General features: G+C 42.6%; 1 protein-coding gene across 1 annotated transcript; it reads right to left on the bottom strand.

Annotated features, from left to right (window-relative positions):
* Nucleotides 1-4,013: 4,013 nt before the first annotated feature.
* On the bottom strand, nt 4,014-15,469 carry LOC124138240 (carboxylesterase 1D-like). Its single transcript, XM_046504794.2, has 4 exons — nt 15,289-15,469; nt 8,071-9,598; nt 6,618-6,937; nt 4,014-5,564 (listed from the first exon to the last, which is right to left on the bottom strand). The coding sequence occupies exons 2-4, from the start codon at nt 9,567-9,569 to the stop codon at nt 5,260-5,262; spliced, it is 2,124 nt and encodes a 707-aa protein (XP_046360750.2). The 5' UTR covers nt 9,570-9,598; nt 15,289-15,469; the 3' UTR covers nt 4,014-5,259.
* Nucleotides 15,470-21,749: the final 6,280 nt, after the last annotated feature.

Consider the following 21,749-nt stretch of genomic DNA (forward strand, 5'->3'; position numbering starts at 1 on the left):
ATAATTTTCGTTATCGTTTCACTGAATATAACAAATAATACATCAGCTGCTGACATCAGCTTGTGAATTAATATTCGTATTCGTTACCCTATATTCATGATATGAATCATATCCGCCTCATAGTGTATTCGTTGCAGCCCTAGTGAATAGTACCCTGTGTACAATAGTTTACCTTTAAGCGGGGGTTATCGTGGCCCAGTGGTTAAAGCCTGGGCTCATGCTAGTTGTCCAGTGGTAGTAGTTTTGGTTTGGTTTGTTGTTTTACGCCGCACTCAGCAATATTCCAGCTATATCACGGCGCTCTGTAAATAATCGACTCTGGACCAGACATTCCAGTGATTTACATTATGAACATCGATCCACGCAATTGGGATCGATGACATGCATCAACCAAGTCAGCGAGCCTGACCACCCGATCCCATTAGTCGCCGTTTACGACAAGCATAGTCGCCTTTTACGGCAAGCATGGGTTCCTGAAGACCTATTCTACCCCGGATCTTCACGTGTCCAGTAGTAGTAGTAGTAGTAGTAGTAGTAGAAGAAGAAGATGTAGTAGTAGTAGTAGTAGTAGTAGTAGAAGAAGATGTAGTAGTAATAGTAGTAGTAGTAGTAGTAGTAGTAGTAGTAGTAGTAGTAGTAGTAGAAGTTGTAGAAGTAGCGTACTAGTAGTAGTGTCAGTAGAAGTAGATAGTGTAGTTGCGTCCCTTAGTCGTGCACGAATCCGCTGAACGAGGTTTCGTTCACACATTTGCCATGATTAAGGTTCTGCATCACAGCCAGCAATCTGATCGAGAAAAGACTGAAAAGAAAGCAAGAATGCACCGAGGGTCAATGGATTCTAACAAGGCGGTCTGAAAGTTACCGAGTCGGTGCCAGATAAACCAGAGGTCTATATTATGAGCAACGATACACGCAATAACACGCAATAAACCACGTCACCGATCGTGCCCACCCGATCCAATATTTTGCCTCTTACGACCAGCATTCTAGGCTGGTGGGGACCACATCTGACCCTGAATCCCCACGGAGGCATGTACATTGAGGACACATTTACAGCAGCAGAGCTGTCAGAGGAAAGTGAGTGAGTGAGTGAGTATGGTTTTACGCCGCATTTAGCAATATTCCAGCAATATCACTGCGGGGGACATCAGAAACGGGCTTCACACATTGTACCCATGTCGGGATTCGAACCCGGGTCTTCGGCGTGACGAGCGAACGCTTTAACCACTAGGCTACCCCGACCGCCCCGTCAGAGGAAAGAGACAGACATATACTAATATAACTCATTAACTGCATGCGAGTGAATGGAATTTGAATGGACAAAAGGTGTTATTTATTAAACTTTAAACAAATTCGGGATATTTAGGGGTATGACTAGTTTAGAGATTTTCAAAATTCAGGATAGTTACAAGAAGGCCCGAATTTTGATAAATGTCTATGGTGAGACGTGTATGGTCGGAAAGTCGACATTGACGTCAAACCCACATGTTAACGTTATAGAACATTTGTCCTTATATTTGAAATTATTGAACTGGATAGTCTTGAAAAAAACCATTAACTGTAGTTTTTCTCTTTGGGAGAAAAGCCCACTTTTGACGTCATATCTAGTGAAAGCTAGAAACTGTTGATATTATCAAGCGTTAGCCGGGTGGATTGACGTTTTCAGCATCTTCTAAACGAAATGGTCGGTATCAAATTCTTAAGTGAGGTGAGGTGAAATGGGGTTTAGCGTCACGGCCAAGATGATTGCACTTATATCATCACGTTATTGTAAACACAGCGCTAGAATGAAATGTTCAAACTTGTTTCACCACTTTGGTGTTTACTTAGGTAGCGGTGAAAAGACTGATTATATAAAACTCACTGGCTGGTGTATTGCATTCACAGTTGTAAGAAGAACGTTTCATTATAGTGTCAATATGACAAATATGTTAAATAAGTTTCCTGAGAAAAAGCTAGTTTTAACAGCCCATGCACGTGGTTGCGGCAAAATTCAAGGTATAAAATTGCCGAGATGAGAAAAAACGTGTCTTGTAGTACAAAAACGAAAAGTACGGCAAAATCATAGGTGAGATATTAAATAATCAAAGCGACAAAACCCTTTCCATATCCAATAGAAAAATCTCCGCATAAAGCAGATTCCTTTGTATAATTTTTGACTACATCGTCAGCCTGTGCTTTATGAATCACCATCAAATAGTAATGATACCAGGTGCTCGCTAAAAGGTGATCCTATCCTGCCCCACCGGTGGCATCCGATACAAACACATGCAAAGGCAAATCAATTGTTCACCTGAAAAAAACATGGGAACATATTGTACACGTCAAAATAAAGAATAGCATCCGACATCATTTTTGTCACTGGTGCGTCAGATTTGGAAATGTCCTCCACATGTCTACCATAAAACGTTTTGAAAGCTTTACTGAGGCCCTGAATGATGTAACCAAACAACTTCCGAGCAAGAGTCGCGTGACGTTCTTTGAAATCTTGGTAGAAAGCTCATGCTCGATTGTATCTCAAATGTTGTGAAATGTAAACACCAAACCATAGTTAATCTGTCATGCCGCATATATGTTACAGGGAATATGTCAAATCAGGGAATATGTATAATCCCTGAAATTTTCACGGAATATATGTAATGTCTGATTCACGCAGGGGATATACATAATCCCTAAAATCTTCAGGTATTATACATATTCCCTGATTTAACAACACGTATTTAACATATTCCCTGAAACTGTTTCATTCATGGTTGTGAGAAGAATTATTCTCTCTGTTATCAATATAGCAATGTGAATGAGTTTCCCAGCCAGCTTTTGTATTTCTTATCGACCCGTGAAGATCCGGGGTAAAATAGGTCTTCAGCAACCCATGCTTGCCGTAAAAGGCGACTATGCTTGTCGTAAAAGGCGACTTACGGGATCGGGTGGTCAGACTCGCTGACTTGGTTAATGCATTTCATCGATCCCATTTGCGCGGATCGATGCTCATGATATTAATCACTGGATTGTCTGGTCCAGATTCGATTATTTACAGAGCGCCGTCATATAGCTGGAATATTGCTGAATGCGGCGTTAAACAACAAACAATCAATTGTATTTCTTATCAAAATGAAAGGGTTTGGTTGCTTTTTAAATGGATATTCAATGTAAAGCTCTTTGAAACAGTAATATAACGGGATATATCCGAGACTCCCATAACTTATATAGACGAGAATATCACCGGCAGATTACAAATACTACGGAAATGTGTAAGTGTTTATTCAGGAAAACTAGTCAATTTGCATTCTCCTCATAGCTTTTCATTGGCTGACCAATCCACACAAAGTGACACGTAGTTCACACATTCACAAATACCACCATCCACGTCTCCAATTTGTAAAATTCTAAATCAAACATAACAAGTACAATGAGGAGTTGTTATCAGGCAGCCTCGGGGACCGAGAGGTGTTTGACTTTACCTTTCACGAAGCAAGCGTCAGAGTTTTTGAAACTGTTTTGCCTTAAAACTTGCAGAGCTTAAGATTTTTACCTGCAAGAACAAAGTGCGTGTCAATTTCATCCTCATCAGAGCATTTACAGAGAATTTCACTGATGCTCACACATGAAGTCACGTGACATTCATTAAAACATGGATTTCAGAAAAAGAAAAGAGCAACACAGAAAGCAAATTAGAAAATAAAAAGACTTTATTATCATGACTATAAAATTGATAGTGTAAATGTTATAAATACTAAACAAAACAGTTAAGGATCCTAAAATATGTTTAGCGTATTCGACGTAATAAGCGACCCGCTCTGATAAGCGCCTTCGGCGATATTTGCTGATATATTGGCTAAACAATCCTAATTAGCACCCCTTCCGATTGATCAATGTACACAAGACTTATTTATTCGCGCATATGCACACTCGTGTGTTATATGCACCCTTAATTATGGGCAATTAAATTCTGGAAAAATATATCTGTTGTACATAAACATTTCAGGCTGTCACAATAAACCACGAAATTTATCTTTCCACCAAAATAATATTCTAATAAGAGCCCCCTATTTCTAATTTTCAGAGCTCCCTGGGCGCTTAATACGTCGAATACGGTATATACCGTACACATTTAAATAAACTCAGTTTTCACTACACAAACATATTCCTGCTCCCTCAACTTTTTGTTTAGTATACATCAATATGATTACATAGTATATGACTTTATACAGATGGACACACTTGATTATTACATTCGGAGATCATAAAAAAACTTATTAGGGTATATGACGACACGTATATCAAAATACACATGATATTATTACAGTTCCAATTTACATATAAAAAAATGATATAAAGGAAAATCTTTTTTTGTAAAATGAACGGACATGACGTCATTCACTTTGAAGCTGGTGTGACGAGGTTGACAGGAATATTGGCAACATGAGTTCCAGACAATGCTAGGAGATCACTACGTGTAGTTTGACCCATTATGTATATTGCTTTTTGTAGTCCATATTTACATCCTTGCTTTTGATGTTTCGGCGAATATATTTGATTCACTATAGAAATGTGACATATCCCTCGAAAATGCGGAACACGTGGCGAATCCAGGCCATCACTCGATATAACGATCCCTCAACAAGCCATAATACCCGAACAAGATATCTATTCTGAAATATTGCTATGAATTATTGTCCATCGAGAAAAAAACAATGTTATCAAGACATGTTGTTTTCCTTGTGACTATTTATCATGAAATATTAAACGAGGGAGATGTTTTCGACAACCCATATATAATTGTGAAGAAAGACATTTTGGTATTCCTCTCCTATATCAAGGGTTTTAAATTTCCTTTTAAAGTCTCGGTCGAAAATAATCGTATGAAGGGCAATTAGCGAAAGAAAGGGAGTGAGTGAGTGAGTTGGGTTTAGCGCCGCTTTTAACAGTATTCCAGTTATATCGCCGCGTGTCAGCTTAATGTGGGAAGAAAGCCCGAAGTGATGCAGGTCTCAGACGTTTACCACTTCAGTGAAACCCACGAGCACGGATATGGTGCTGACAAACCTAGAAACATAATTGGGGTGAACCTGGATTCGAACCCACAATCATAGGATTCTGGCGTACCCAAGGGACGCAACTCTGCACAACGTATCGCGGCGCCTTAGACGATTGGGCCACCCGTGCCCCCTCGAAAGAAAGGGACAACTATTACGTCTGAATTACAAGTTATTTATTCGTCCTCAGGGAAACAGCATTTGACAAGAATACATAGGAAATTCATTGTCCAGAAACATGGATTGAGTACTGGATCGACACGTGTCCACTGGGTTTCAATTCGGCCCCAATTGGATACTCAATATGTCCTTCGCGATGGTGTGAATATCCCCTGGAGTCGACACCATGTCCTCTAGGATTCCATGTATGTCCTCGAGGATTCAATACATGTATCTCTGAATTAGTCGCGTGTGTGCGTGGATTCAACGAATGTTTTGAGGGATTTGCCACACCGACTCTTGGTCTGAATAGACGTACGTTGGGACTCATGTAGATTCTAGGGTTCCTGGGATATGCAATGTCATTGCCTGGAAAGAGCAAAGTGTGGAATATTTCTTGAATCAACAATTCTACTGTATACTAGCCTACTACAATCTGCAGAGGTGGTATAGATCTGTGACTGAGTTTACAATGCAACACATTACTCTATGTAACAAATGTTATATTTTGGATAACACTTTCTTAGTAAAGTACAGATTCTCGTACTTTTTTGAGTCCCGTCCGGGATTCGAACCCACACTTGCCAGAGTGAGGCACGTAATCGCCAGCACACAAAGTCAGAGATCTAACCCACTCAGCCACCGAGGCTTCCACAAAAATGAAAGTCCGACAAATGGTAGTCTAGATCACGTACTTTGAGTACCCCTCTGACAAGTGTAAATTGGCACGGCTCCCATGGCCGAAAGCTATGAACACACAATGCCATTTAGAAAGTTCGAACCCACACTTGCCAGGCGGGACTCAACCCAAAAAGGTACGAGAATCTGTACTTTACTAAGAAAGTGTTATCCCAAATATAACATTTGTTACATCTGACCACTTTCTAAATGGCATTGTGTATTCACATTACTCTATGTTCATATGTAACTAAGAGGGTTCTCAATATGGCTGCATCGTTTTGGATATTGGACATCAGTTTAAATCCGGAAAGATATACGTCAACATCTGTCCACCATTTTAACTTCATGATGCTGGCATCAGTCACATCTCGTATTTGGTCCAAAAAGAAACCATTTAGCATACGGTATGGTTATCTGAACATAAAGCCTGTGTAATATCACAAGGACCTCTAAAGTTGACCTTGCTCACGGTCAAGGCCACAAGGTCATCACAAACGTAGCACCCATGACTATCTAACGTGGTTTGTGACTACACGAGAAACAAATTAATGGTGATACAGTTTCCTGAAGCCATTCTTTTCCTTTCATGATTTGTACAAAACATTTTGACACTTTGATTATTGTAAACCGTCTTGCACTCATTTGAAAGGGCGTGTTTTTTGTCAGGGCGTGTAACGTCTCAGTGTATTGGTTCTACGTGGAAGGCAACAAGTACTGGAATTATCACACTCATCACTGTACCCAAATATCTGATGGTCCCAGACGTGCTTGACGCAGTTGCCGGAGATCGACCTTGCTCTTGACCTCGACCTTTGTCGTTTTGACCTTGACCTTGACCTCTGTTAGTTGACCAGAAATTAGGGTCAGTGGTGGTCGGGGTGTCAGCATTGCGTGGGAAGCGATCCAATGCCTCTGGGACGAAGGAATTCCAGAACCTCATTCTATCTGGCCAAAGATCCCGCAGAGCTTGAATAGTGGGTCCGAGGTTAACGTAGTCTTTCCTGGGGACGTCGAACTGTTCCCACTGAAGCCGCTCAGACTCGGGGGAGCCGTTAGGATTACTGTTAAGATGTATGATGTAACAAGTAAGAACAAACAACACAATTTGACACCAATATACTGAGGGTTAATGCAAAACATTAAGTAGGGGCCATTTTCCAAATATATACGGCATAGATAATACATCAAATCCTGCAGATTAGAGGGTGTTACAGCAACTTAACAATGAAACATCAACAACTACAGATCGCCAGCCTACGACAGACGTTACAGAGATCTCAGAAACGCTGTTCTAGACCTCGTAAAGATTGCATGTTATAGGGTAAAGTCTGTCTCACAGTCCCTGAACCATATTATTTTCCCTTTCGCCCTGACCTTACTGTAATGCTATAATCCTGAATGAAGCAAGTCTAGATTTTGAATCTCTAAGCGCACCTCTTGACTTTAAATGGAGTTGTTTGTTTCTATCAAAAATATATATGAGCGTTAATCTAGGGTCTGTCCGGTACACCATGATTCAAATGTTATCTAGTATAAATGTATAAGTGAACCGACAGAGCAATATTGGTTCAATAGGAATGATGCTCCTCTACAAATCTCCTGCTATTTCTACCTCTCTCTCGTACACATTTATTTGTTGCAAAGGCTACACGATAACATCAAGATGGGAACCGTCAGTCAATTCAAGAGGTATTCAAAATCCTATCTGCTTAAATAGTATGTCTCTAGATAAAGGGGTGCGGTCGAGTAGCCTAATGGTTAAAGCGTTCGCCCGTCACGCCGAAGACCCGGGTTCGATTCCTGCCATGGGTACAATGTGTGAAGCCCATTTCTGGTGTCCCCCGCCATGATATTGCTGGAATATTGCTAAACGCGGCGTAAAACCATACTCACTCACTCACTCTAGATAAAGGGGGCACGGGTCGCCAAGTCGTCTAAGCCGCTTTGCAGAGTTGCGTCTCTTGGCAACCAAAGACACCAATGACTGTGGGGAAGTTTCTAAGTTTATCAGCACCATACCCGTGCAAATGGGTTTCACCAAAGTTTTAAACGTCTGACACCATCACTTCGGGCTTCCCTCCCACATTAAACAGACACGCCGTGATATAACTGGAATACCGTTAAAAGCGGCGTCAATCACATCTCACCTATTCTCTAGATAAAAGTATAAAAGTATAAGTGTAAACGCACATACCCAAATTTGGCGAAGTTGGACCAGTACTTCATCATCTGTAGCGACAGAGCCGGGTTGATGACCCGTCTCCCAAACACATACGCCAGTTCAGCTCCATGCCCGGCCCCCACAAACCACCTCGGTGAGGCGGTAGGGCGGGGCTGCTGCGAGAACAGATACAGGTAGGTGGAGCGGCCATTCTTGTTGCGAGCGTGCATGATGGTTGACATGACAGTAGGCGCGACGAACATCATATCTCCGTATAGATTCACTACATTACGACCTTGTTCTGCAATGCCTCCGGTAGTGGAGTACAGATTGCACATTCTTTCGGCGATTTCCGTAGATCGGTTGTAATAGTCGTTGGCCAAGCTTGGAGCTATATTTTTGCAAAGGACTCTGGTTGGGATGCCTTCGTTGACACTGAAGTTCAAATTCCGCTGGAAGTTCCGGAGTGGCCAAAAGACGAGACTGCCCTCGGCGTTATTGGCCCCCGCCATGAAGTCTATATCTGGCATAGGGTTGTAGAAATGCGTATTCTCTCGGCTTATTAGGAACTCGGGACGTCTTGGGATCAGTTCTCCGTCTACGGTTGGAGCAATCTCCAGTCTCCAGACAAGCTCACTTGGTCGTCTGGCTTGAGCTGAAGCCTGGAGGATCTCGTTGGTGTTCCTCCGCCTGAGACACGCCATGAAGGAGGTGGTGTTGAGACTGCCGTCCCCGTTTAACGTCGTGCATCTCAGGTTGTCGCTGACCCTCCTGGTGAAGTTGACGGGGTCGAAGGCTATGGCTCTTGGGCTGAGGCCGACCCCACTCTCACATATAACCCTCTGGAAGAGACCCTGGCTCAAGGGGGACAGGGCGTGGAGGCCAACGCTGTATCCGCCCCCAGACTCCCCAAATATGGTCATACTGTTTGGGTTGCCTCCAAACGCGGCGATGTTGTCTCTGATGAACCTCATCGCCATCTGCTGATCCCACAGACCGTAGTTCCCCAAGGAGCTACCGTCTCCAGTGCTAAGAAACCCGAACACATCCAGTCTATAGTTTACAGTAACCACTATCACATCGCCAGTGATAGCAAGATTGGAGCCATCAAACGACATACCTTGCCCACTGACGAAGCCACCTCCGTGGATCCAGATCATCACTGATTTTGTAGCGTTAGGGGCAAGTGTTCTTGGAACATATATGTTCAGCAAGAGGCAGTCTTCGGTTGTCGCCCTGTTGGGGAGGAACTGAGTGTTACCCAGTTGAGCACAAGAAGGACCAAATCTGGAAGCGTCAAGGGTTCCTGTCCATCTGCCCCTAGGGACGGGTTTCTTGAAACGAAGACGCCCAATAGGTGCCACGGCATACCTTACGCCTAGAAATTGGTAGACGAACTCGTTTCCAAACCTCCGAACTCTTCCAAACATTCGTCCAAGGTTTGTCGTGACTGTTGGGTCACCTTGACCCAGAGTCGTTGTGAAGGTCATGGCGATAAACAAAAGGACCCGTATGACTGAAAACCACCTCATCTTGAAGCGTAGTATTATGCTTATAACTCCTGAAAAATGAAGGGCGTAGTGATTAGTATGTTAAAAATTGTTCGTCAAATTATTTATATGTTGTATGTGTTTTCCGTGTATGTTTTTAACTGATCTAGTTGGAATGTGGTCTGGATAATGTTGTCATAGTTTCAACATCCCCGGCTGCGTCATTCCAAAAGACGCTAAAAAAATGAAACTTGATGTTACCCTGCCTGGCGCTCGGCATTAAGGGGATAAAACAAGGACAGGTCAGTTAGGAGTCAGTATACTGTGTTCGATTCGGATATCCGTGTTGGGTAAACTGCGGCATGGTATCTCAATTGGCTATAAATCCGACATTAGTCGGACTAGTACAAGCAGCCACACACACACACACACACACACACACACACGCGCGCGCGCGCGCTATATTATATATGCAAAAAATCTTGAACGCGACGTTAAGCCTAATTTCACTTGGGTTTTCGGCAAAAGGGAACCATTAGGTGTGCCATCGTCCCTGGAATAATTGAATGCCTGTGTCGATTTCACGTTTATCACCTCATCTGAAGACAAACGATCCATCAAATTTTTGCAGGGAAAAACCTCATGTTTGAAAAAAACTGTTTCCTTCGTTCAGAAAAAACAGTTCAAATCTAAACATTGAAACGGAACTGTTTGTCCGCGTTCTATTTCACACAAATGCAGGTCCCTGTGTTATTTTTGCTGGTTTCAAAGAAAACGTAAATTCTTGACAGGGAAATACTGAACATAGGTTGAGACAGTCGTGAGGATCCTGACAATTCAGGCCTGGATTTGCGCACTGACGTCACAAGTTAAAACAAGAGACACGACATTAGAGCAAAGTGTTGCGAAAAGGCCGAAGGTCACTCGGGTCCACTCGGAGGGCAGGCCAGAGGTCCAGGTGTTGACCTACGGATCACAGGTAATCGGCCAATGATTGCTTAGTTAGCTCGTAAGATGGGATGCCAGCGCTGGCGTTAAACGAATGCATTTTCTTGGGAAAATATCGTATTAGCTGGCCCAACCAAAAGCCCTCTTCAACGCCTGACATGTGTTTCCATACAACACCCATGTAGAAAATATTAACCCGGTTAAGAAAATTATCTCTGCTATATATAGAGTGGTATTTTTGTTGAAGTTGGACTGATGTGTGGTTGTACGACATGTTGTTATTGTTGTTGCCCTAATTTAAACAACACAAAGCCCAGTGCAGTGGCTCTCTTCATATTTTTAACGCAGGAGATATGGGGAACAATATCCGTGCTTTTGAAATTGTTGCGGGATTATCCTTTGGGCTTATCCTTAAGTTGCTTGTGGTTGGTGTGTTATTTTATCGACGTTACTGCTCATGTGACAAGGAAGACAAAAAGGTTTGTGGTTGAAGGATTTTTTTCACTAGTTGATCGGGACCCGTGATGATCCGGGGTAGAATAGGTCTTCAGCAACAATGCTTGCCGTAAAGGCGACCATGCTTGTCTTAAGAGGCGACTAACGGGATCGGGTGGTCAGGCTCGCTGACTTGGTTCATGCATGTCATCGTATCCCAGTTGCGTTGATCGATGCTCATGATGACAATCACTGGATTGTCTGGTCCAGACTCGATTATTTACAGCCCGCCGTCATATAGCTGGAATATTGCTGAGTGTGGCGTTAAACAACAAACAAAGCAAACACGACTACATGATTGAAAATTCAAAACGTTAACGCCGGAAAACAATCACTCTCGGCCACCTGGGGAAACAGATATCATTGGGTGTGAAAGGTGTTCGCGAAAGGTTAAGCATATCCTGCTCTACCGTTAATGCACCTTCTCTCCGCACAATTTTCGTAAAATATGTGTTTTTTGTTGCCTAGTCTTGTTATGATGAATTATACTGAACAGTTCCTTCGGCTATATTGTCATGACTTCTGTCATTAAGTCGCTGATCGGATTTGTTATGAAAATATTCGCCCAGGTAGCCTAGTGGTAATAACGTTGGCCTGCCGGAAGGTCGGGTTTGATTCTCAATACGGGAACAATGTGTGAAGCCCATTTATTGGGTCACTGGTCGTGATTTGCTGAATATTGTAAACAGGAGTTTTTAAACCAAACTCACTGACTATTGTGATTGTTTAAACTAATATTGACATAAAGCAAATATGATTTTCTTGGAAGGCGTAATAAAAATGTACAATTAAATATGAAATAGTTATACTGTTTAACTCGATTTTGGGGCCGTGGCGTAGTCTAGTGGTTAAAGCGCTTGTTTTCCTGGCTGAAGGACTGGGTTCGGTTCCCCACATGGGTACAATGTGTGAAGCCGATTTCTGGTGGACACCGCCGTGGTATTGTTTGAATATTACTAAAAGTGGCGTAAAACCATACTCACTCATGCACGTATTCGATTTAAAGTTTCTAATGCGCTGATATCGGATCCAAAAACAGTAGAGGAGAGGGGGCACGGGTGGCCCTGTCGTCTCAGGCGCCGCGATTCGCTGTGCAGAGTTGCGTCCCTTGGGCACGCCAGAAAACTATGATTGTGGGTTCGAATTCCGGTTCGCCCCGATTATGTTTCTAGGTTTGTCAGCACCATACCCGTGCTCGTGGGTTTCACTGAAGTGGTAAACGTCTAAGACCTGCATCACTTCGGGCTTTCCTCCCACATTAAGCTAACACGCCGTGATATAACTGGAATACTGTTAAAAGCGGCGTTAAACCAGACTCACTCACTCACTCAGTGGAGGAGAGTGTCCCTCGTCGTCCTAACGGTATTTAAGTAACGGATTAGCATGGGTGTGGGGTTTGCACCAACAGCATGGATCCAATTGATGTACGGGACTCAAGCAGACATCAGTGAAATACACAGAAAAGCATAACATTCTAACGGAATGGAACTTTATACTTGTGATACGCATACACCACATCTTCCCGAGGCAGGAGATTTAACTGACTTTTAAAGTCCAGTTTCCACCCTTGCCGAACTAGGCTGGAATTCCTGGGCTCGATCGTAGCGCCACCAGTGGCTATTACGAGTTATGTCCCTTCCATGCCTCTCCTATGGACCAATCAGATTCCTCCTCTCGTATCACTTGCATTTGCTTGAAACAAAACGGCGGCGGCCAGTCAAGACAATCTGATCAATAATCAAGATCTATATATTGTGATAAAACGAGTCTTACATCGTGCTCAAATCACGTGAGCACCTTGATTAAAACCATGAAATGATTTGGAAAATATCTGTTGACAACGAGTTAGCGGTGCACATGCTTTGCAAATCCTGCAGTCGACCGAAATCTGCATGACAGTATACAGTATACAGTATTTCATTTTTCAATATAACAGAAGAAAATACATTGTGTTGGGATAATGACATCATTTACTCCAGTCATGAGTAAGGGAATGAGTATGGTTTTACGCCGTTTTTAGCAATATTCCAGCAATATCACGGCGGGGGACACCAGAAATGGGCTTCACACAGTGTACCCATGTCGGGAATCGAACCCGGGTCTTCGGCTTGACGAGCGAACGCTTTAACCACTAGGCTACCCGACCGCCCCAGTACGAGAGTGAGTTAATGTAACGCCGCTTTGAGTAATATTTCTGCTGCATCACGTTACGTCAGCATAATGGCTGTGGGAAGCCTAGATGACTCAGGCCAGTGACGTTTGGTGAGGTGAGGTGAGGTGAAATGGGGTTTAACGTCACGTCCAAGATTATTGCACTTATACAGCGACGTGCATGCATGTGTGTGTGGCTGCTTGCACTAGTCCGGACTGATGCCGATTTATAGTGCTAGCACACTGAGATACCATGCCGCAGTTCAACATGAATGCCCCACTCAGACACAGTATACTGACTCCGAGCCAACCATGCAGTCCTTGTTTTAGCCCCTTAATGCCGAGCGCCAGACAGGGTAACAACAAGTACCATCTGTTAACGTCTTTTGGTATGTCGCGGCCGGGAATCGAACCCCGAAACTTCCGCTCTCCGGGCGGACACTCTATCACTAGACCAAGGAGGCTGTCGAAACGCACGGGCATATGACACAACAAAGTATGAATAAAGATTTTTTTAAATTAAACTAGATCTGCGATAAAGTATAATTTGAAAATAAACTGTCAGGCAAAAGAAAGTATCTCCTTGAAAAATGTTTTTGACCAAAAATATTACATATGTTATCAAAACGTTACTAGGCTGAAAACTGTCGCCGAGACAGTACAAGCTTGAGATTGAAAACACAACTATGACACACATATCAAAATACATCCCCATTGAATAATTATTTCTTGTTTGTTTCATTTTAGCCACCATCAAACATGGGTGTATACTTTCTCTTACCCGGCAGGTTAGCTTTGTCATGTTTGTTGGTTTGTTGTTTAACGCAGCACTATTCCAGCTATATGAGTGAGGCCTGTAAATAATCGAGTCGGGACCAGACAAGCCAGTGAATGTTGTTATGAGCAAAGCAGCCGTGGAATGGGGACACGCTATCAACCATTCAAGAACCGAGCCTGGCCTCTTACGACCGGCATAGGTTGTTGAGTATTCTAACCCGAAATCCTCACGGGGCAGCTTTGTCATGAAAAAATAAAACAAGATTTTGAAAGTTTCAAAACATTAGCACAAGCAAATATTACTTTTCTTCTTATTAATTAAATAATCATTTTTTCACAATATCACCATATTATTTTAGCTTAATTTGTAGGAAATATTGCAGAAAACATTTTATTATTTAAGGTAAAAGACGTGACTTTACACTGTTTCCCTGAACACAAAAAAAGCCGAAACGCAGGTTGATGAGTTGAGGTGAAATGGGGTTTAACGTCGCGTCCAAGATTATTGCACTTATATAGCGACGTGCATGTACGTGTGTGTGTTTGTGTGGCTGCTTGTACTAGTCCGGACTGATGTCGATTTATAGTGCTAGCTCACTGAGATACCATGCCGCAGTTTAACATGAATACCCCACTCAGACACAGTATACTGACTCCGAGCCGACCTGTCCTTGTTTTAGCCCCTTAATGACGAGCGCCAGACAGGGTAACACCAAGTACCATCTTTTAACGTCTTTTGGTATGACGCGGCCGGGGATCGAACCCCGGACCTTCCGCTCTCCGGGCGGACGCTCTACCACTAGACCACGGAGGCGGTCCGCAGGTTGATGAACAAACACAGTAAACTGCAAACTTAAGACCAAAACACAACTATGATACCCGTATCATATACATATATAATCGAGTAACCATTTCGTGTATCAAGCATTTGTGTATAATTTATTTTGCCTGCAGTTTACTTAATTGCGTTGCCAACATAAGTGTTCAAAAGATGCGATTGAAGAAAAACATTTGATCAAAATGGTGAGTAAACGTTTAAAAAAACAACCTTAACAGCATATATATCTACATTAAAATAACCATTAGAAGCTTTTAGTAACAATCATGAAATAATTGAGCAAATAATGCATTGTTATTTTTAAGTTGGTGAATGATAACCCTTCGAATGTAACAAAAATGAAAATAACAGTGACAAACATGTCATAGTGTAAGAATGCTAGTAGTTTGCGACACATATAATGAACAGATCTTGAGATTAACTTAACTGCCGTGAAATACGTTGTACAAACGGAGATCCCTTCAAACATGATAATAATGATCATGATGATTAAGGATGTTTTTTATTCATTTATAATGTGCATAATGAACAAGAAAAGAATACTTGTCTTACCTTAGAGTCCAGTTTGCAAAAAATATCACAAAGGAGGACCTTCACAAATTAGTCCTTGTTTAAAGAGTGGTCCTTATCTTAAGCATTTTGCCATCACTGTGGCTGCCTGGTGTTTGAAAGATGTACTAAGCACGACAGGGCCTCTGTCGCTTATAAACTACTGCCTTTAGCTTCTAAGGAATTCCCACATCACAGAAGCCCAAGGGAGGCAACATCGCCGACATTTTCCAGTTAAATGTGTCAACACCACAACCTCAAATACGATTTTTACAATACGCTTTGCTCCGCCCCTACAGCGGTGACCTCCCTTCCTTCCTTAAGGTGGGGCGGCGAAAGTGTGGGTTTGCCCGAAGGACGTTATGTTATTGAATTGAATTTGTTAAAAGATGGTTTCAATTGTTTCATGTATATTTTATCCTTATTAGAAATACTTTATACATGTGTTATAAAAGTAAAGTAAATGTCAAATTGTGAATCTTTTTGCAGCCTAACAATTAAAACTTTTTTATGTCCGTGTCATGCTGCGATAACGACGGATGTCCAAATCAAGAAGGATTTTGACATATTCTAAATAACAGTTTAACCGGTAATATTAAAATGTGAAATAAGTTTAAAATATCTAAGGTGTAGCCCACACATGTACCTTATGAACTGATGAAGAATGAAGACGTACATAAAGGTTAATGTCAAAGGTCAGAGATCAAAGGGAAAAGGTCATGGGTGACAAGAACTTTAGGGGGCGAGTGTAGTGGTCATCAGTTCGGACAGTGTTTTTTTTCCTCTGACAATCCGACGCATAAAGGTGTCCTGTATATTAACATATACTCAACAACAAAAGTTCCTGTGACACCAATATTTTAGTGTATTTTTCAAACAAGTAAAGTTTGGTTTTCAGTATTGTAGTACATGTATGGAATCAAGTCACAAAAACGCAACTGCTACAGAAAAGCATGCATTCCATGCAAAAGTTGACTTTTATGCAAGCCCCATGCATTTCACTACCCAAGAATGGGTATAAAAACATGTGCGTTAACGGGATTCCATATGCATTGTTTAGCATCGTGCTGACAACAACCACTCAGACAAACAACAAAATTACGCAATTATTCAACATTACGAAATGCCACGCCTGTCCGAAAATGAGCGTCTGCGAGCCATTGGTATGCTTGAAGCAGGATCGAGTCAACGTGATGTTGCAAGACGATTAAACGTCCACAGAAACACCATTTGGTGTTTATGGCAACGTTGGCAACAGACGACTGCAGTCAGACCATCCTCGGAGTGGCAGGCCACGCGTAACCAATAATCGACAAGACAACTGGATTCGAACAACACACCTACGAAATCGATTCCAGCCAGCAACAGTGACTGCAAGAAGCATCCCTGGCCTTCGACGAAAATTTTCACAAACCGTACGTCGCCGCCTCAGATGTGCAGGGATTGTCGCCAGAAGACCCGCCAGACGTCCCATTTTGACAGGAAACCACCGTCAAGCACGTCTACAGTGGTGCAGACAGCGTCTACCCTGGACGGCAATGCAGTGGGGACAAGTTCTATTCACTGACGAGTCTCGTTTTCTCCTCAGCCACAGCGATGGACAGATTCGAGTGTACCGACGTCGAGGTGAACGTTACGTCAATCATTGTGTCATGGAAGAGCGAGCGTGCGAGTGAGTATGGTTTTACGCCGCTTTTAGCAATATTCCAGCAATATCACGGCGGGGGACACCAGAAATGGGCTTCACACATTGTACCCATGTCGGGAGTGTCATGGAAGAAGATCGGTTCGGGGGCGGCAGCGTTATGGTATAGGGTGGGATTACAGCAAGACAGAGGACCCGTTTGGTAGTGGTAGAGGTAAATTTCAATGGACAGCGCTACCGCGACGAGATCATCGGCCCTGTTGTTCTACCGTGTTTGCGTCGTCATGGCCCAGGCATTACCATTCAACATGACAACGCCCGGCCTCATATTGCTCGACTTGTTCAGGACACTCTTCAACAAAACAACGTTAATGTCATCCCCTGGCCGGCTCGCTCCCCTGATCTCTCACTAATCGAGCACATGTGGGATGAGATGGATCGGCGCCTTCGACGTCAACCACGTCTTCCACAGACACTCCAGGAACTGCGAAACATGCTCCAGCAAATATGGACAGATATCCAACAGGACTTTGTGCGACGCCTGGTCCATTCCATGAGACGAAGATGTGTTGCTTGCATGCAACCAGAGGTCGACACACACGCTATTGATTTGTAAATTGTCATTTCATGTTGTTTTTTTATGAAATCACGCATTTTCTGAAGTCAGTATGGCAAATTAAATCATTTGAACACTTACAGGACTCTTTTATCTTTAGCAAACCGAAATTGTATCAGATTTGGTAAAAAAACATAACTTTGCATTAAACCTTAGTCAATGTCACAAGAACTTTTGTTGTTCAGTATATATAAATATTCTTTGAAATAGTTGCTCGACGAGAATGTCACCTGTTGTCACGACATCGTATAGATTCTGTTAACGTCATCATGAACAAACACGACTGTCGTCTTAACTGAACTATACTACTCAATGTTTGAGACGGATACGTCATACTATTACCTATTAGTTATTCGTTACCTCACACATATGCATATTCGTGTTAACTAAATCTGGCGTGTCTTGGAATAATAGAGATACCCTTATCTAAAGTTGAACAGTGTATAATACGTGATACTTTGAGCTGCACTTTGAACCCACAGCAGGTTTGTCAGCACCATACCCGTGCTCGTGGGTTTCACCGAAGTGGTAAATGTCTGAGACCTGCATCACTTCGGGCTTTCCTCCCACATTGAGCTGACACGCCGCGATATACCTGGAGTATTGTTAAAAGCGGCGTTAAACCGAACTCACTCACTCACTCTGCAAGTCGTGGGGCATTTGGATACTGAAACGGTATGCGCACGTCATCTAGGCGTGGCCAGAGATATTCAGCTCCATGTCTGCAGCAAATTTCATTTAAAATTATCAAATAGGAATAAATATATTCAAAATTCATGCACTCCCAGTTAACGCTTACACTGACATAACTAATGTCATGGCTTGGTTAAAGTGACTTGTATATTTCTGATAACAGGACCGGCATTATTTAAGCCTTTTAGGGACATTTATAAATTTCAAGACACTAAGTTGAAATTTCAAGATGTTATGTTGAAATTTCAAGATAATAACTTGACATTTCAACTTAGTATCTTGAAATTTCAAGAAAAAAATAAAAAGACAAATGGCCCCAAAAGGCTTCTGTACCGACATCCATTGAATGGTTTAATTATCATGGTACTGAATACACAATGTTTACCTCTAAAATTAGAAAATAGGAACTTTTGAAAAATACAAACTATTAACTAAATATATTTTCCAATATGCCTGCAAAGGGCACTTAGTTTGGAATTCTGATAAATCCATGTGTTCATGGTAACAGGAAACAGTGGTACCAACACGTATTACAATCCAAGACGGTCATGCTTTCCTTCATATTCAATGCAGGTTAACGAAGACATGATTCAGGGTAAAGTTTTGGTAACGATGAATATGCATGAAGAGGGATGTACGATCAAATCGTGGAGACCTATTCTTCGCCGGATCTTCACACTCTCATACAACTCACTCACTCACTCTCTCATTTAACTCACTCACTGACTCCAGAGACATGGTCTCTCTCTCTCTCTCTCTCTCTCTCTCTCTCTCTCTCTCTCTCTCTCTCTCTCTCTCTCAATTCAAATGAGTACACATTGAGGAAAACTCTTATCATACGAGCCTAAAATACACTCGTTATAAAAAAATATAAAACTTTAATTAAACATCACCTGCTTGAAATAACCTTTACAAAAAACACCACACAACGCAATCGCTATAAACAACATTGTCGGACCAAAGGATGACCACGTCTCAAGTTGACCACATGGCGTGATAAACAATCGACAATTATTCCCGCAGAGAGACCTACCAGCAAGCCCATGGGGGTTCACCACAAACGCCTCGGCTATGCACGAGTTGGGACTTATTCGAGTTGGACTGTTCCCTCTAATTTCCCTGACCATCGCTGGCCTGGGCGCGGCCATGGTAAAACACATTTGACTTGGAAACAGAAGGCGGATGGAAGTCGAACTGTTCCAAACGTGACTTTACCGAATTAGAAAGGTTTTGAAATTCATCAACGATACACTAAACGGAACCGTGTACTTTAAAACGTTTGAAGTGGTTTGAAGATCGTTTTTCACTCTTCAGGTGTACTCCGATTTCCGTGGAGAAGTTCGATGTGTTGTGTAGCCGAGGTTCGCATCTCCATGCTAATGGTCTGTGTAAATATTTTGATGTTTGGGCTCAGTGGAAGGAAATACTCGTAAACAAGACATTATCCAAAAACAAGAGGCCGACATGCTTTTGATGACGTTGTAGGATTATTGTGGGATGCCAAATATTCTTTTTAAATGTTACTTTTTAGTCTTTTATGGTTTTTTTACATTTTACATTCGTTTGTATTTCATGAAAGTCAAACAGCTTTTTTTGTTTTTTCTTTATATTTTTATTCATGCTGTCTTAAAACAACAGCTTGAATTGGATTCAAAAGGGATATGTCTACGCGGAAATACACAGTAAAAAATGTATATCTCAACAACTTGCCGTTTCCTGTTAGGACATTTCTCGGTAACTGTGCGCATGCCTAAAAGCCGAATTATCTGTTCTGCAAAACTGCTGAAAAATGTTTCCTTTCTGTAAGACAAACAACAACTAGTTGTTAAATACAACATTATCGTTTTGTCACGCAACATGTAGTTATATAGTGGGCAAAAACATATTATAAACCCTAGTCTGTTGCAGTGTCTATATGGATATACAAGCTCCTGTCGTTCAAAAATCATAAAAATAAAGTAAATGTTGTATCGTCGCCTGTCTGCCGTAGTCATGTTCTACTCAAAAGAAGATGCTCGTACGTTCTTTTGAGTAGTGTTTTAATGATAGTCAGCAGGTCACATATTGTGACCATCCGATCCTCATTTCCCGCCTGTCAACCGTCGTAGTGTAATGTAAATACACACATTCATGCACTGACACATGTAAATACAAACATGCGCACACACACACATACACATGTACATGCACACACACACGTGTGAATACAAACATGCGCACACACACACACATGTAAATACACACATACACGCGCGTACACATGTAAATACTCACACACATGCACTGACACATGTAAATACACACATACACACGTAAATACACACATACAAACACATGTAAATAATGCGATAAGAGGGGAGGAAGAAGAGGAGGGGTGTACGATGAGAGGGGAGAAATAAGAGGAGGGGTGTACAATTATAGGGGAGAAAGAAGAGGAGGGGTGTACGATAGGAGGGGAGAAAGAAGAGGAGGGGTGTACGATAGGAGGGGAGAAAGAAGAGGAGGGGAGAAAGAAGAGGAGGGGTGTACGATAGGAGGGGAGAAAGAAGAGGGAGGGGGGAAAGAAGAGGAGGGGTGTACGATAGGAGGGGAGAAAGAAGAGGAGGGGTGTACAATAGGAGGGGAGAAAGAAGAGGAGGGGTGTACAATTATAGGGGAGAAAGAAGAGGAGGGGTGTACGATAGGAGGGGAGAAAGAAGAGGAGGGGTGTACAATTATAGGGGAGAAAGAAGAGGAGGGGTGTACGATAGGAGGGGAGAAAGAAGAGGAGGGGTGTAAGATAGGAGGGGAGAAAGAAGAGGAGGGGTGTACGATAGGAGGGGAGAAAGAAGAGGAGGGGTGTACGATTAGAGGGGAGAAAGAAGAGGAGGGGTGTACGATAGGAGGGGAGAAAGAAGAGGAGGGGTGTAAGATAGGAGGGGAGAAAGAAGAGGAGGGGTGTACGATAGGAGGGGAGAAAGAAGAGGAGGGATGTACGATAGGAGGGGAGAAAGAAGAGGAGGGTGTACAATTATAGGGGAGAAAGAAGAGGAGGGGTGTACGATAGGAGGGGAGAAAGAAGAGGAGGGGTGTAAGATAGGAGGGGAGAAAGAAGAGGAGGGGTGTACGATAGGAGGGGAGAAAGAAGAGGAGGGGTGTACGATTAGAGGGGAGAAAGAAGAGGAGGGGTGTACGATAAGAGGGGAGAAAGAAGAGGAGGGTTTCGCGATAAGAGGGGAGGAAGAAGAGGAGGGGTGTGCGATAAGAGGGGAGAAGGAAGAGGAGGGGTGTACGATAAGAGGGGAGAAAGAAGAGGAGAGGTGTACGATGAGTGGAGAGAAAGAAGAGGAGGGTGTACGATGAGAGGGGAGAAAGAAGAGGAGGGGTGTACGATAGGAGGGGAGTGTAACAAGAGGGGAGAAAGAAGAGGAGGGGTGTACGATAAGAGGGGAGAAAGAAGAGGAGGGATGTACGATAGGAGGGGAGAAAGAAGAGGAGGGGTGTACGATAGGAGGGGAGAAAGAAGAGGAG

The sequence above is a fragment of the Haliotis rufescens genome, unplaced genomic scaffold (assembly GCF_023055435.1).
Source record: "Haliotis rufescens isolate VD_foot unplaced genomic scaffold, xgHalRufe1.0.p SCAF_5, whole genome shotgun sequence".
Classification (NCBI taxonomy): domain Eukaryota; kingdom Metazoa; phylum Mollusca; class Gastropoda; order Lepetellida; family Haliotidae; genus Haliotis; species Haliotis rufescens.

What these genes read in the sequence shown, in the direction of transcription:
- LOC124138240 (XM_046504794.2), bottom strand. Translation starts at nt 9,569, where the DNA reads ATGAGGTGGTTTTCAGTCATACGGGTCCTTTTGTTTATCGCCATGACC. An exon ending in TCCAACTTCGCCAAATTTGG is followed by an intron (nt 6,938 to 8,070) that starts GTATGTGCGTTT and finishes ACATCTTAACAG; the next exon opens with TAATCCTAACGGCTCCCCCG. An exon ending in TGGGACCATCAGATATTTGG is followed by an intron (nt 5,565 to 6,617) that starts GTACAGTGATGA and finishes TGCTCTTTCCAG; the next exon opens with GCAATGACATTGCATATCCC.